Below are 15,739 nucleotides of genomic sequence, written 5' to 3' on the forward strand. Positions count from 1 at the left end.
TTCAATCATACAGCCGGTTCTCAGGGTGATGAACCTGTCGACTTTCTCCCAGGAGACCTCAGAGCTGACAGATGTGTTTCTGAAGAGTAAAACAGAATAGATTTATGCTTCATTTTTCTCTGAGTGGGGGGGATTTTGCTCCGTGTCAGCAAGTCTCAAGAGCCAGAAACTATTCACACCCCATTATTTATTCAACATTTTCTGACATTACCGACTGAATCTGAAAGCTGCAGAACATATGAAACATTTATAAAACATTGTTTTTTACACAGCTGTTAAACTGTCACTAATCAAGCTCCTCTGCCTTCTTCCAGTGCTATCTGCAGAAATACTCAGAAACAACCAATCATAGCCAGCAGGAGGGTCTTAGTGCTGTCAATCATATAGTACACTGCTCACATCTTCCCCCTTGCTCTCTGCTATGCTACAGCTTCATCCCGGCAGCACAACCTGCCACCTGGAACGGTAAGTTGTTTTTCTGCTTTTCAGCATTGAGTAAAGATATATTTACATTGACAGGTGCGTGCCTTTCCAAGTCAAGTCCAGTCAACTGAATTTACCACAAGTGGACTACATTTAGGTTGTAGAAACTTTTCAAGGATGATCAGTGGAACCAGTTCAGTTTTGAGCTTAATACCAAAGGCTGCAATATGTAAATATGATTTCTTGGATTTCTATTTTTGATTTTTTTTTAAATCAACATTAATTCATAACACATTGAAATAGGGGTGTAACGTAACAAAATGTGGAAAAGTGAAGCATTTTGAACAATTTCCAGATGCACTTTAAATTCAGTTAAATGAACATGATTTGCAATAGCACTTTATATAATATCTCACAGCTAATACTGCAAATCACATCACAAACAAAGCTGTGAAGTCAAAGGAAATGTATATGGATCTGATTGTGTAAACCACAGTTCTCATGAAGGACACACAAAAAAAATGTTGGAAACGTTTAACATTAGATCAGGTATAAAAGACCTTGATAATGAAGGTGACCAAGAACTCAGTGCTCAATTGTTCACTTACACAAGGGTGTTGAAATGTTTTATTTCTCTCCCTGGCTCAAGAGAAATAAAACATATGAATCAGATGAAGGTTTATTAGCAGGCCTCTTCAGAAAATTAACATGCTGTGTTGAACCAGAGAGAGTAATAAACCTGCAGCACACCAACTCCACAGACTCTGGGCATCCTGACTTAGACAGAGTGACTCTGTTTCCTTTGTCTTGATAATATCACCCAGATCAACCATTGCTACTACAGTTCACCAATAAGATGTTCATGGAACAGTAGCCAGGAAAATCTAAAAGGCTCTTGTTGCTAAAAGGAGCAACAATCAACGTTGTTGTTTTGTTGTTTTGTTGCTCATTCTAACAAATTAGAATGAGCAACAAAATTATAGTCTGTAGAAACTAAACTAGTAATTCTTGGCCTGAACTTATTGAATCAGACCTGGAGAGAAAAAAAAACCCCAAACGAACAAAAAAAAAACAACGCTCTGGTCATGAACTGACCAACTCCGACCCTACTATACTATGAAGCATGTTTATCTGTGGCATGATGTGGACGACCAGTCTGCATAGAGGATAAGATGACAGCAGCTAGATATAGAGAGATTGCTTAGGCAATAATTCATTTCCCACCAAAACAATGGTGCAAAAAAGTGGCTGTTCTGTGCTGCCTTTGCATGGGTGGAAATACTATTTTGAGTTGTCATTCTCTGTATTTAACAACTGTTTCTGCATTTTTAAAATTATATGTGTAAAGGCCAACTGAATGTAGTTAGCGTTCAGTCAACTTAGGCTACGTTCACACTGCAGCTTTAAGTGACCTAATTCCGACCTGTATGCGTTCTCCAGTTTGAACTGTAAGCGACCTGAAAGTGTCCCGCATGCGCAGTAGAGGGCGCAATATCGTCACGAATAGAGTGTGCTCAGTGTTTTTGCCAACTGTCATAAAGAAAAAGCGTTTGCGGAAGTAAACATGGATGCTAACGGTGGAACATAGCTTACGATTTTAAAGTTGTTGTCCGAGCGGAGCCAGTACAGTAACAACCTAATCCTCATTACAGTCCGCTATGTTGCTTTTCTTCTCGCTTGGTCGTATCAGGACGCAGAATATTGACGTTTGTCGAGTATCAATGACGTTCAGGTGGATGAATGCGACCTGGACGGTAGGTCACATTTGAATCAGATACTTATCGGATATCTAAGTGGCCTGGGTCGGATTCGAAAAAAATCCGACCTGTGTTGTTCAGACTGTCATGAAAATATCAGAAACAGGTCGCATTAAGGCAAAACAAACAAAACAAAAACAAAAAACGGAATTGGGTCACTTTAGGCTGCATTGTGAACGCTGATGATGAGATGATGATTTATTAAAGCCATCCCTGTTTCTCATCAACCACGATAAGATCTAAACAAGAAAAATTACAATCATTTTCACAATTCGTGACGTAGTTCGCTACAATTCATTTAATTAATTAATAATTAAGCAATCACAGAATTAAAATACTTAAACTTCAATCGCCGTTACCTTGTTCTCTTATTGACCGAAGCTAAATTTAAGTGGCTTTTTATGGGTTTTTCTGCTTTGCTGTTAAGCTTTTCCTTCATTGCGGTTAACCTTCCCAGGTAGAACTGCTGTACTGTTGCCATGGATACCTTATAAAGAACGTTGACAAAATAAAAGCACAGAACTTTAACGGCCTTCACAATAAACAAAGTAACTACATTCAAAGTGATCAACAACAGAGGCATGAAACTCACACACTAAAGCCAACACGCCCCTTCAAAAACGAGTTGGGCATGAATTTTTTTCCATTTGAATCGTGAAGTCTTGTATTTTATAAGTCCATAACTAAACCATATTTATACACCTGCACATTGAATACCCCTGACAAGGGGTGCACCTGTAATGAGTCTGCATTCACCTCAGAAAATATATCTTTATAAAACAGGTGTTTTCACCTTACCCCAATGGGGAACCGTATGTAGATCTATTTTTGACTAAGTCTGTGCAAAACGTGAGAAAACTGAAAAGGTGTGAATGATTTCAGTTGACTCTTTACATGGGGACAAAAAGCAACTATGTGGGAGTGCAAGAGACTGTAGATTTAAATGTGTAGAATAAATATTAAGCATGGATTATGGAATTAGATTTAAATTTAGATTTTTTTAGAAAAATGTATATTTTCTTGTGAATCAGTGGGCTACTATTTGACGATGACTTTTGATATTATCTTCTTTGTTAGTATTTTACTCTTCAGCTTTCAAAACAACACCAAGAAGCACAAAAAAAAGAACTGAGACTTGTTGTTTCCTGTTGTGATCGTCTGCATTGCTCTCCCACTGTCTTGTCAACTTTGTGCCTTTCTTTCTTGTGTTTCCCCTTTATTTTTTTAACTTTTAATTGCTCCTTTTTGTTTGTTTTTGGCACATTTTCTGCTATGTGAAGGCAGGAAATCTTTTATGTCTTGAACAGACTTTTAACAAAGAAAAACCCTGCGTTTAACTGTCCTTTGTGTGCACTCTGGGTTTTGACGAAGACAGAAAACAATACGGGTCGCACTGTGCACACAGTTCACACAGTGAGCCTGTCATGTGAAAACTAAAAAAAAAAAAACTCAGAAAGCGGTCAACGCTGTCAGATCCTGTGGTTTTCTATGTCTTTTTTTTGTTTGTTTTTTAAGTGTGAAAAATGAAGTAAGCTCAATAAAGTTTGAAGCACACATTTTTGAAATTGAGCATGTATCTACATCTTGAGTCGCAACAGTACTTTGTGGTCTCTTGGCATTTGATTAAAATGACTATTTCTCCATAGAAACTGCAGAAAGACACCTGTGAGAAAAGTGTCTGAGTTGATTTCTCAAACAGACTTCTCTGTAATGCATCTAAAGTTAATCCAAATTACATGCGTGCAAATCTTCAAGAGAATTAAATAAAAAAAAATATATATAATAATTTGAATATTGTCGTTATCGGTTTATGATGATTAAATAACTAGCAAATAAATATGACCTGATTTGTAGCTTTCGTGCGATGTGAAACCAGATGTTTCCACTTTGATGGTTTTACGTATCGTGTGCTTTGACTGTCAGGACCGCCGAGTGTTTGAAAGCATCGCGAGGTTGTGTAAAAGTCTTTCTTGTATAATTAAAACTTGTTGATAAGAGATTTATTGTCATTACAAAGCTCAATATATATGTTTACAATGTGTCAATTTGTATTATTTTCAAATCATGTTTAAACAACAGTGGATAGATTTGTTTAAGCATAAGAAGTGGGTGAGCAGCACTGCAGCAATAAAAATATGTATAACAAAATTAGATTTTATTAAAAAACAATACAAATCAAACCACTCATTAAATGTAGTTAACATATGTAAACTATGGATTACTGGAGCTTTGTCAGTTTCACAGCAATTTAATAAAAAGTGTTTATCTGGAAAAACTTGCAGCTAATTGTAAAAAACTGTTTTTTTTTTCTTACACATTTATTTCCCGCAATAAAAAAAAAACTTTACAAAAATCCTCGCAGTTTTACAACAAAAGATGAATCAGAAAAGTACAAAACTTGAAAGTTTTACAAAAAACATAAAAATGCTAATAATTCAAAGCTAATGTTATGTTTAGGAACTATTGTTAGATTAATACTAAAATAATAATGCAACATGCAAAAAATAAACAGTCAAGTTATGTACTGCCATCCAGTATAAACAGTATCAACGGCATTTTCTTAGATGAGTGAGTCAAAAGAAAAGAAAAAAACCATTGTACAATTAAACATAAAACAAATATTTCAGAAACAAACAAAAAATAAGATGAGTTATTTAATGTTCTGCCGTAATACATCAGGGCTCTGCAGGAGAAAATGAGCAGAGACTAGAATTTAACAAAAAAAAAGAATAAAATTGCGTATGATTGTCAGATAGATTTTAATTGAAATATAAAACAATGACATCACCTCTTCTGGACTTTCAGAAGGTAATGAATGACTTGTTCTCCTCCTGCAGGGACATCTGAATCTGCGTTCGCCCACCATTTGTCGCATAGGTTTCAGAAGTGCCGGGGTTGGTGATAGAAGCAGAGGAGTTGAAGCTCTGCAGCATCTTTGTCTTCCCGACGCAGCTCTGGAACAGGAACTTCGCCCGTCGCCTGAAGTGGTGGTCCAAGAAGAAGTAGATGGCCGGGTTCACGCAGCTGTTGAGAAAAGCCAGGCAGCAGGAGATGAGGAACCCGTTGTGCAGCCATGCTTTATTTCTTAGATCGCCTTCTGAGAGATAGAGAATTATTTTGATGGACTTGAAGGTGTTGTAAGGCAGCCAGGACACCACGAACGCCACGATGATGCAGAGGACCATCTTCAGCGAGTGTCTGCGGCGACCCTCGGCTCGGGCGTTCCCAGCAGCGGCGCAGTGCCTGTTGAGATGCATGATGATGGTTCCGTAGCAAACCATGATGACGAGCACCGGGAAGATGAACGTGAGGAACACCATGCCCAGATTCATGCCGATCAGGATCGCCAAGTTGTCCTCTTCCTGGCAGGACTGACCGCCTAGAGATGGCGCCACTTTTCGGTAGATCAGAGAGGGAACGCCAAGGATGCCAGAGACGATCCAGAGGGCAGCACAAGTGATGCGAATGCACTTACTACTTCTGAGGTACCTGGAATCCATCATCTTCACTATTGCCAGGTAGCGGTCAATGCTCATGCAGGTGAGAAAAAAGATGTTGGAGAAGCGGTTGACAGAGATGATGTAGCTGCTCAGCTTGCACAGGAACTCGCTGGCAAACCCAAAGTCCCAGTCGTTCGTCTGGCTGGAAGAGATGGCCCACAGAGGCAGCGTGAGGACGAAGACCAGGTCAGCCATGGCCAGGTTCAAGACGAAGATGTCCACCAGGCGACCTGCTCTTTTGCCTTTGCTCCCCACCACCACGATCACAAAGATGTTGCCCCAGAATCCAGTGAAGAATATCAGGTAATACATGGTGGGCAGGAAAATGTGGGAGCCGGGTAGGTCTGAAAAGCCACTGCCAATGTTATAGGTCTCATTGTCAGTAACGTTAGACTCATTCTCATAGCTATAATAGTCGTAATCTTCGTCCCCCATGCTGAGAGGTGATGGAGAGGTTGTGCTCTGCATCGAGGTGACTGATCTAACCCTCTGAACACACTGCCACTCGATATTACGAGTGCAAACCACAGAGAGAAAAAAAAAAACACGATCCTATTTCAGTTCTCTTCCTCTCTTAGCGCCACAACCGTCTTCCTTTATCTGTCTGACTTGACTTCCCCTTATAGCTTTTTCTCATGTAATTGAAAATGCAATAAACTGAAAGTCCAAACATGTAGTTTGGAACTTGAGAAGCATCACTGACAGACCATGAGGAAGCTATGACAAATGTTTTGTATTAAAAGAAAACAAACGTTTTTTTTTTTTTCATGTAAATTTTTTAGAATGTCCTCAAAACACTTCTCCTCGGACGTCCATGCGCCTGTGGACTGTCAACAAGTCTGTGGTCAGGTGGCTTGCCATCATTTCACTTAAAAAAATCTTAATATCTGCCCACTAAAGTTTCCAGTTTTATGTCTCCTGCATCTATCTGACCAGTAGGGGGCAGCTAAGCTTTACTTCTGTGTTTGCTTTTAAACTCTTCTTCACTCTAATACATTCAAACCCTTAAAATCATTGTGGCAAAATCTTAACATTCATTTTTTGGAACCTGTTAGAAGACATAAGTTTGCATTACTTATAAGCAACATGTCGACACTTTGCGGGGGAACAAGTTGCATGTAAGTTGATCTCTTAAATCACCTGAAAATGCTGTTCAATAATCTGCTAAAACTGTGAAGTGAAAATGCACTTCCACAGTCGTCCTAGTTAAAGCCGACAGGCTGGCTGCGGATGAAATGTCATCAGCGCTACATGTTTTTGTTTTTTAACTAAGCTGCTTCTGCTGCAGGGAGTTCAGTTTCATGACAAAGCTTTGAGGCAGCAGAACGAGGTTGAGTTGTTGATTTCATAAAAATCATTGTGTTGTTTAAATATAAAGAAAGAACTGTGTTTTAAATTATCAACCTATTTATTTTAATATTGTGTAATTAGTAATAAGGGATCAATCTCATCTCTACTGGCTCTTTACAAATATTCATATCCCTCGAGCTTTTTCGCATTTTCCCTCATTAAAGCTGCAACCCACAAAAAATGTTGAATTTATTTTCAGTGCCTTTTATTCTGACACCCCGAAATAAACTCAATTGCCTTAAGAGGCCACCAAATTAATAAATCTTTAGTTCTGTTTGAAAGCTGTTAGAGGCTGCAAAAGACTTGAAACTGAGGAGAAGATTCACTTTCCAGCAGGACAAAAACCATAAACATACAAGCAGACGTACGAAATGGCTCTTTGGTTCAGATCAACGCATAAGTCATGTGTTAAGAGCGTAAAACCGTTTGAGAATCTGCTGTAGGACTTGAAAAATGTTTTTCATAGATCCTATCTAACCATTCTGACCAACTCTGAGCTGTTTTGCAAAGCAGAATGGGCAGAAATTTCAGTGTTTAGAGGTGCAAAGCTGGTAGAAAGTAGAAACACACACCAGGAGGTTGGTGGTGAAAGCTGGCTGCACTCGGCTCGGGGTGCATGCCACACTTTCAGATGTTTATCTGAGAGAATATTTTTAAAAAACATTTTGTTTTATTTCCTAGGTGTTGGTTTGTCACTAATGATGTTGAATTCCGTGGTTACAGCATAACAACATGTGTGAAAGTTCAAGATAAGCTGTATTAACAAGTTACCCGATTCAGATGTGCAAGAGATGTGTCAATGACGTTGAAAAACAAGTGGCTTTACAATGCCTAACATTGTTTGGTAATCTCATTTCACCATTATTTTAGTTAGGATTTAATAAAAGCAGCATCTAAACGTCTGATTTGAGCTGATTGTCTTAAAGAGTGCAATTGTCAATATGAAAAATGCTTTTATTAGTTCCAGGTTTATGAAGTTGTTGTTGTTTTTAGTGGTTATTGGTGGTGTTTCAATTTGTAAACAATGTCTGGGTGATTTCTTCTAGATGGCAGACATGTCTCCATCTCAGTGGTGATATACAAGGAGTTTCACTGTTTGCATTTGGCATTTGCTCAAATATGTAACTCTAAATAATCTCACCAGTGCAGGTGTGATCCTCTTATATTAATTCAACTTGTTTGTCTCAGATAAACCATGAGCAAAACAACTTTTCAAACCTAAATGCCTGACGAATTTTATTTGAACCTTCCGGGTTTAAAACCTAAAGTTCTTGCTAGTTTTTCCATCAGTTCTGGATAAGCACGCCGTCATTGCTTGCCACAGCTCAGCGTGTAGTCAGCAGTTTTGGTCTCGTTATATCACAAAAGCTTGTAAACACATTTAACTCTGTGACAAAGCAACATGTGTCATCATAAAAAATGCGTTGCAAAACACTGCTTGTGATTAAAAGAACAGAAACTTAAGTGCAGTTTCTGTATGAGTCGCCTGGCATTGCCCGTCAAAACCGACATAACTGGTGGTGGTGGTGTGAGTGATGTAACTCCTCGCCTCGCATTGAACCCATTCGGCCATGTCTGGTTGAAGGTTTCTGGCAGAGACGGAGCAGAGGAAGCCGCTGCACCTGTGCTCGCTAACAAAGGAGCTAGGTGAGCTCTCCAAAGCAAGGTCGAGCTCAAGAGAGATGACCTTTGTGCTGCTGCTTGTTGTTGCTTTACTGCGGTTGGGGAAAGTAAGGTCGGGGGACAGAGCACGTCTTACAAGAGAGCAGCTTATTGTTCTGAGGAGGAAAGCACTTAAAATGAATGACCTCCCCCCCCCCGATGGGATCCTCACTGCGCGTTATTTAAACACTCCTCGGCTTTGAAGTGTCAAGGTGATGTGCGGATATACTCATCACGGCAGAAAGTCCTGCCAAGCCCGTCATTGTTCGGCTTGACGAGGTTTGCCCTCAGCTGTACTTTCTACCCGAAAAGGTTTCATTATTTCTGCGGCATTCTTGCTGCTCTGTCAGTGGAACGCCGCATTCCTCTCCTCGAATAAGTGCTGTCTCACTCCAGTTGAGCAGAGTAAATGTGAGAGCCGGTGAATGGAGCAGCCTCAATGGGAGAAAATAAACAATTGCATTGGTGCACGGGTGCAGCAGGGAAGGTGGCGAGGAGCGGGGAGAGAAAGGCCTTCCCAATGTGCCAAGATTCCCATGGATACTCTGTTTAGAAGAGGATCTCCTAAAGATGATTTTACTCTCGCGCTGATTTTTTTTTTTTTTGCAATGAAGCAAATGAAGAGCGGGTTTGTATTTTAAACGCATACCGTGCCTCGCAAAAGTATTCACATCCCTTGAACTTTGCATAATTTGGATTTTAAGTGATGCACTAATATGAGTGGCGTGTAACTGAGAAATGGAAGTAAAGTTATACGAGGTTTTTAAAAAGCTCTAAAGTTTGGTTTGTATTTGTGCTCAGCCTCTGTGAGCCAGTATTTTACTTTTTATGGAACTTTTTGTTGCAGTTTCTTTTGTTTTAGTAGGTTTTTTTATTTTTATTTTTTGAGGATTTGAACGTCTAGAGATATATGTTATTATATATGAATTTATTTTTGTTCAAGTTCAGCCAGACTGGATGGAGAGTTTCTGTGAATAGCCATGTTCAACTATTTTCTGTTCTCTGTTGGATTTAAGTCCGGACTTTAAATGGGCCATTCTCGCTCATATGCTTTGGGTAACACTTTACTTGAAGAGGTGTGTACAAGACTGGCACAACGCTGCCATAAACATGACATAACACCTGTTATGAACATGAAGGAGTCTTTGTGAATGTTTATGACTGTTCTCATGAAGTGTCATTCGGTAAATAATGACATCTTTAGTGCAAAGTTTACGCTTTTAGTGGACTTTTAATGGAAGTTTTAGTATAACTTTGCATTAAATGTCATTCAGGTTCAACCTTAAACCTGAATCCTTAAGGTCGTCCTAGTGGAAAGTCAATCTTTTCCCATTTTCAAGCCTCTGATGGACTTATTTTAGGATTAACTTGTTTTTTGCTCCATCCAGATGAAAATAAGCATCTTCACTGCATAATTCAGCCACCGTCAGGTTTCACAGTGGGGATAATGTCTGATTAAGGTGAAATGCATTAGTTTGCTGTTTTTTGAACAAGCTAAAAAGTTTCATTTTGGTTTTATCTGAGCACCTTCTTTTGCTTGGATTGTGGATATCCGAGGGTTTTCTTTCAGCTATAGTTTTTTTCTAAAATGATCCGAGTTTAAGCGTGAACAAACTGATAATTTCACCATCAGCAGACTTCAGAGGTACCACAGGTTTGCTGGTTGTTTCGCAGGTTAACGCTCTCCTTGCTCAGTCTGTCATGTTAAGTGAACGGCTCAGATGATGTTTCGTAACTAAACGCTGCTCAACCTTTTCATCATGATGCTGTTTGTTTTCCATTAAATCTCCAGTAAAGATGCACAAGTATTCTCATAAAATATCAATGAACTACACCAAAATTTGTGGTTGCAATGTAGAAATATGTTTACATGGCCTTCTATTCCACATCTGCCCACAAAAGCATAAACTGTTTTACACTCATTATGTGCAAAGATAAAGAAAAAGACCCCACTGACTGGCTCTGAAGCATGTCTTGTTTAATGAGGCTAAACGAATCAAAAGTTGAGCTGACACAAATAAAACTGCACATGATGCGCTCTATGTTCTGTTTCATCTCTCGTGGTTGGAGGTGTTTACCCGCCGCTCGCCCTTTGTTCAGAGTTCGTTACAGCCGTGAAGAAAAGATTGTTTTTCCCTAAGGCGTCAAAGTGAAAAGTTCTGCTTCATTTAGACACAAACTAAATGAAAGCAAGAACTGTTTAAGTAGAATGGATTACACAGAATTTAAGTGGGATGGGTGGAGAAAAAAAAAACCCAACGTTACACCGTGTGATTCCTGCCTAATGCATAAGAAGCAAGAAATAGTAGCGGCCATGTCACAACAGCTCCCAGGTGTTTGACCCTCATTTGTCATCATTACGTGGGGTGAATGACCCACACCAGCCACTCCAGGAGACATGAACTACTGCTGAACAAAACCCTGGTTTTTACTCACACTGGCAACATCACATCCCGGTGTTCTTTTCACCTTTGAAGGAATAACATCACCAAGATATGCTTAGCATGGAAATGTTTTAAATGCAGCTCATGGAGCTTTATTCACTATAGTTCACTTAAAACTTCCTACATGATGTGAAGGCAACTGCAGTTTGCTGTTGTCACCAATAAACATGACTTTCTAATTGATGTGTTGCAACGCTGCAACATCAGCTGGTTTAAAAACTATTTATTTAGAAGACAGGAGTATTTAAATGATCAAAATTCATCTTGTAAATTCATTAAACATGGAGGTTCAGTAACATTCTACTTTAGGACACTTCTACTGAGATTGTATGTAAATAACTTTGCTAATTCCTCATCTGTACTATGTAAATAATTACTAAAAGATGACAAAAAACAATTGCCTAAAATATTACAAATTAACTTGAATAATTAAATAAAGGGCTGATTAAACTGGAATATAACTTTTGAAAGAGAAAGGTTGATTTAAATACATATCTTAGTGTAATGAAAAAAGCAAAAAGTATATACAGAAAAAATGTTGCAGCTTCATATCTGAAGAAAATTGAATGGGAAACTAGCATCAACTAAAGTAAGCTAAGCTAACAGACGGTCAACATTAAAAATCTGTATTTTTCAAGTAACTATGTTACCTTTAGTTGTGATAAAAATGTTGTATATGTCAAAAACAACGTAAAAGAAGTTTGACTTTGCATCACACCGTATGAAGGCGCCTGCAAATGGCTGCTACAGAAAACTGAAGGATTTTTCAAACAAGCATGAATGAGTCAAAGCAAATCTCCAGGTATGCTTTTGATGAAGGGGTAACATTATTACATGATATAAACCTCAAAAAAGTCGATTTTATATAATACCTCCCACCCACGTTAAGCTATAGCAGAAAAAGTCAGGAAATTATGATGTTGAACTTGACATTTGCATGATCTGTGGCAGCAATATGGGTTTTCTGTGAGACAGACAAATCTGTGCAGTGTGGAAGAATGAATTTAAGCAAGAACGGTTAAAGGTGAAAATCTCTGTCAAGTGTCTTGAACAAGATCAGAGAAAAACAAACTATAAGACAGTCATCCACATTAAAGTAAAAGCTTTGACAGACACAGTGAACATGAGGTTTATACCTCAAAGACAAAAGAAATGGAAAAATATTTCCAAGACAAACTCTGAGAACTTGACTTCTGTTTATTTGTCTTGCAGGTTCAATAATAAATCTCTGGAAAATGACCTGCAGAAAAGCATCTCAATCAAGCCTCTTTCACACAAAGTACACAAGCATGATGGGAAATAAAGAAATGACCGTAAGCTCAACACAGTCATACAGGCTTTTTCATCACATCCTGCATGAAAAACCTCAGCTTTACTGAAATCGATAGAGCAAAAACTCTATATGTCAGATTTATTCAAGCATGCAGACAAGTCTCCTTCAATCAGGCAGTCATTTTAAATGCAAGACAGCATCAGCCAAAAAATATTTGCAGTAAATATGTTTATAGTGTGGCTAAAAAATGCAGGAAATGAGGGGGATTTGCTCACACTGCAGGAAATTACAAGAAATCACAACCTAAAATGTCGTTTGCTTGTTTCGAGCAGAAAAATGTAAATGTCGCACACCTGACTGACATGTGGCATCCTGACCTATTTAATTCACTACATGAAGAAATCACATTTGTTTTATTCGATTTTAATCTGGCTGTGTGTTGATGGGTTTTTATATTAACACATCTTTTTGCATCAAAGTTTTCCACAGCACTTTATTTATTTTACTAGATAGAAATTACCCTTAAAATCTGAATGTAGAAATTTTTGGAGGCGACAGAAACTGAGAAACACTCTTTGCTCTCTTTTCCATACCCGCAAGACTGAACCGGACTTGAAACAGACAGAGCTGCTTGAGTCAAAACACGTCTCAATCAATAGCGGCTTATCTTGCCATCTCAGAGCATTTAGTAGGCACAAAGCCAAACCAGAAAGAGAGGATGTGTGTTTTCTGTGAAGCCATATCCACACGCCAAGAAAGAAAGAAAATAACAAGAGATCATCATCCGCTTTCAGATGTGGCACCAGATATCTGATGAACTCTGTTACTTATTACTAACTTGTATCTCTTGTCCTTTTATCTACTTAAAGTCTCCTTTTTCTGTAGTGTTACACATATTTTAAAAGTTTCTCAGGTAGTGGAAAACAAGATTATAATTCATCTACCAAAATAGAAAAGTTATAAACATCAAATGTCTGGGGATACAAGGACTTTTTCAGCAGAGTCCATTCGTTTCCAGCAGAGTTTATTGGTCTGTTATATTGGTTACAATAATATGATTGAAATCAAAATAAACTCATTGCTCACTAGTTAATTCATTCATTCTGCTTTATTTACTCCGAAACCAGTTTTGTCCTGTTGGATCACACATTTTTATCCAAATGTTTACAGTCTATCAGTCATTATTTCACTCATTCATGGTACTAGCAACGCTTCCAGCTTCATTACACTATGCCCCTCAGCATGATGCTGCCTCCTCTTGATAGCCTCTGGATTTGGTTTTGTGCCTCCATCAAGCTCAGCTTCGGCACAGAGACGGTGCAGCAACCATCTCCAACTTCACCTCAAATCCAGCTGAAATGTGGACACAGCTGTTTGCTCCAAAAGCAACAAAGATCCTAAACGCAGATCCAAGAAACGACAAAGCAGCTAACATCAACCTCCTTTAACAACCCAGAACACAAAGCAACAAAAAAACAACAAAAACAATCAGGAAGCATTTTATGCCAGAAGCTTGTTGATGGGAAAGACTGAGATTTCTCTACAACTTAAGGAACATTTAAGCAAATATTACAAAATATTAGATTGTACATATTTGTTGTGTAATGAATAAATAAAGACGTAAAATAAATTCAAATGTTTGCACACGGTTCTTGCTTCACATGTTTGTTGTAGCCGTTTAATTTCTTTTCTATCTCTCTTGTATTTGAAATTTAACCTTTGTATCATGTTTTTTTGTTTTGTTTTGTGGAAGCTGAGGAAAGTCATGAAGTGTCTCGTGTTCCTGCTAGAACTGCCACAAACAAACAAAACACAGGTTTTGAAATATGACCAAGCTGCTGCCACTTTCTGGTTGCAGCAACTCCTCACAGACACACAAAAAAATGCTATTTGGAAAAACTGCAAGAGTTTTTAACATCCTCAAGAGTTTTTTTTTTTTTTACCTTAAATGTTGTGACATTTATGCCAGTAAATTTAGACACAAATGTGAGCTATTCTCCGCGTAGGTTGTTGCAGCTGGGTACTATTAATTTACATAAACACCAGTTCATGACGTGAACATTTTATCCCCCGTAGTTAAATCTACCATTTGTTTCAGCCTTTGCTGCAGTTGCTCTATGTAAAGATTTCTGAATTGACGTCATAAACAAATTATAAATCAAAGGTCTGCTTGGAGATAGTTGATGTTTTCACTAATAGATATTGGCAGCTTCTCATTCTCATTCTGAAAGATAATGATGTGGAGATTATGGACATTTGTAGCAGCTCACGAAGGCACCAGTTGGTTGACAGATACACTTGTCTTACTGCAGCGACTGCGTCACCCAGGGGAAAGGCTTTGCTAGCAGATGGTTGCCTCAGTGGGCCAAGTTGAATGTCATTTAACAGTAAATGATCTTCTCAGTAAGGGACCAAAACACTCTAGCTGTTGTGGTAAAGACACACACACACAATCACAAAAAAAAACAACAACAAAAAAAAAAAACAGAAGAAAGGCTGAGTTGTAACTAACTGTAAGAAAGGAGATCTCATCGATCTTTAGCTCCAAAGTTGCAGGAGAGCATCTGCTGCCCAGGAGATTAGGAGGAAGGTGATCCGTTCCCTGGGTGACTCCAGCCAGAGGACAGTCTCAGCTGTGTCCACAAAATGGAGGACAGGATCTCCTGGGAAAGAAGAGAGTGGCCTGGCTCCTTCTCAGGTCAGTTAATGTGCTTTCCCACCCCCTTTTTCACAAGTCAGAGTTGCGATCGTGATAAACTAGCTTCACTTCCTTCCTTAAACGCGTGGATAATGATGGTGCACGAGGCCCTCAGAGACATGTCCTTTAGATTTGGATCTTGTTTTTCACTATCATGCGTGAGAACCTGTTTGCGGTGTTTTGTGACACGAGGCTCGCCACAAGGCTCAGCCGCTCACAGAGCAGAAGGCCGGACCCTCACCCTCAATAACAGGAGGCAATCAGTGGGAACATGCATTTGCGCTTCTACATGGGCAGAGGGCAGGCGCATGTCCAGCATGTTGATTTTGGAGAAGAATTGTTTTTTGAGGAGAAAAGAAGAAGAAGAAAAAAAGGGCGGATTCAGAGGTGGAGTTGATGAATGTGTTGATGGTGGCATTTTGATAGGGGTAATTTTGTCCTGACAGGGCCCAGGCTCTCTCATGAATCAAAATGTGTCAGGCAGGCGCTGGAGATGGAGGGCCGCTCATTGTGGCTCTGACACCCGTGTGAGGGGCTGAGGCTGCTGGGGGTCAAGTGTGACACCTCATTTGGACGATGTTGATTTAGTGTGGCCGTGGCGCAACAGACCTCCTCCCCTGGGGTACGGAGAG

The 15,739-nt window shown here is 39.1% G+C and overlaps 1 protein-coding gene and 1 long non-coding RNA gene across 2 annotated transcripts; one reads left to right on the top strand and one right to left on the bottom strand.

The window, feature by feature from the left end:
* Positions 1 to 4,259: 4,259 nt before the first annotated feature.
* On the bottom strand, positions 4,260 to 6,178 carry gpr25 (G protein-coupled receptor 25). Its single transcript, XM_008409997.2, has 2 exons — positions 4,969 to 6,178; positions 4,260 to 4,863 (listed from the first exon to the last, which is right to left on the bottom strand). The coding sequence occupies exon 1, from the start codon at positions 6,146 to 6,148 to the stop codon at positions 4,982 to 4,984; it is 1,167 nt and encodes a 388-aa protein (XP_008408219.2). The 5' UTR covers positions 6,149 to 6,178; the 3' UTR covers positions 4,260 to 4,863; positions 4,969 to 4,981.
* On the top strand, positions 5,897 to 14,017 carry LOC103465309 (uncharacterized). Its single transcript, XR_533776.2, has 3 exons — positions 5,897 to 5,983; positions 12,349 to 12,449; positions 13,010 to 14,017. It is a non-coding gene; the product is annotated as an uncharacterized LOC103465309 (long non-coding RNA).
* The last annotated feature ends 1,722 nt before the right edge of the window (positions 14,018 to 15,739 follow it).

The sequence above is a fragment of the Poecilia reticulata genome, linkage group LG5 (assembly GCF_000633615.1).
Source record: "Poecilia reticulata strain Guanapo linkage group LG5, Guppy_female_1.0+MT, whole genome shotgun sequence".
In the NCBI taxonomy this organism is placed as follows: Eukaryota; Metazoa; Chordata; class Actinopteri; order Cyprinodontiformes; family Poeciliidae; genus Poecilia; species Poecilia reticulata.

What these genes read in the sequence shown, in the direction of transcription:
- gpr25 (XM_008409997.2), bottom strand. Translation starts at nt 6,148, where the DNA reads ATGCAGAGCACAACCTCTCCATCACCTCTCAGCATGGGGGACGAAGAT.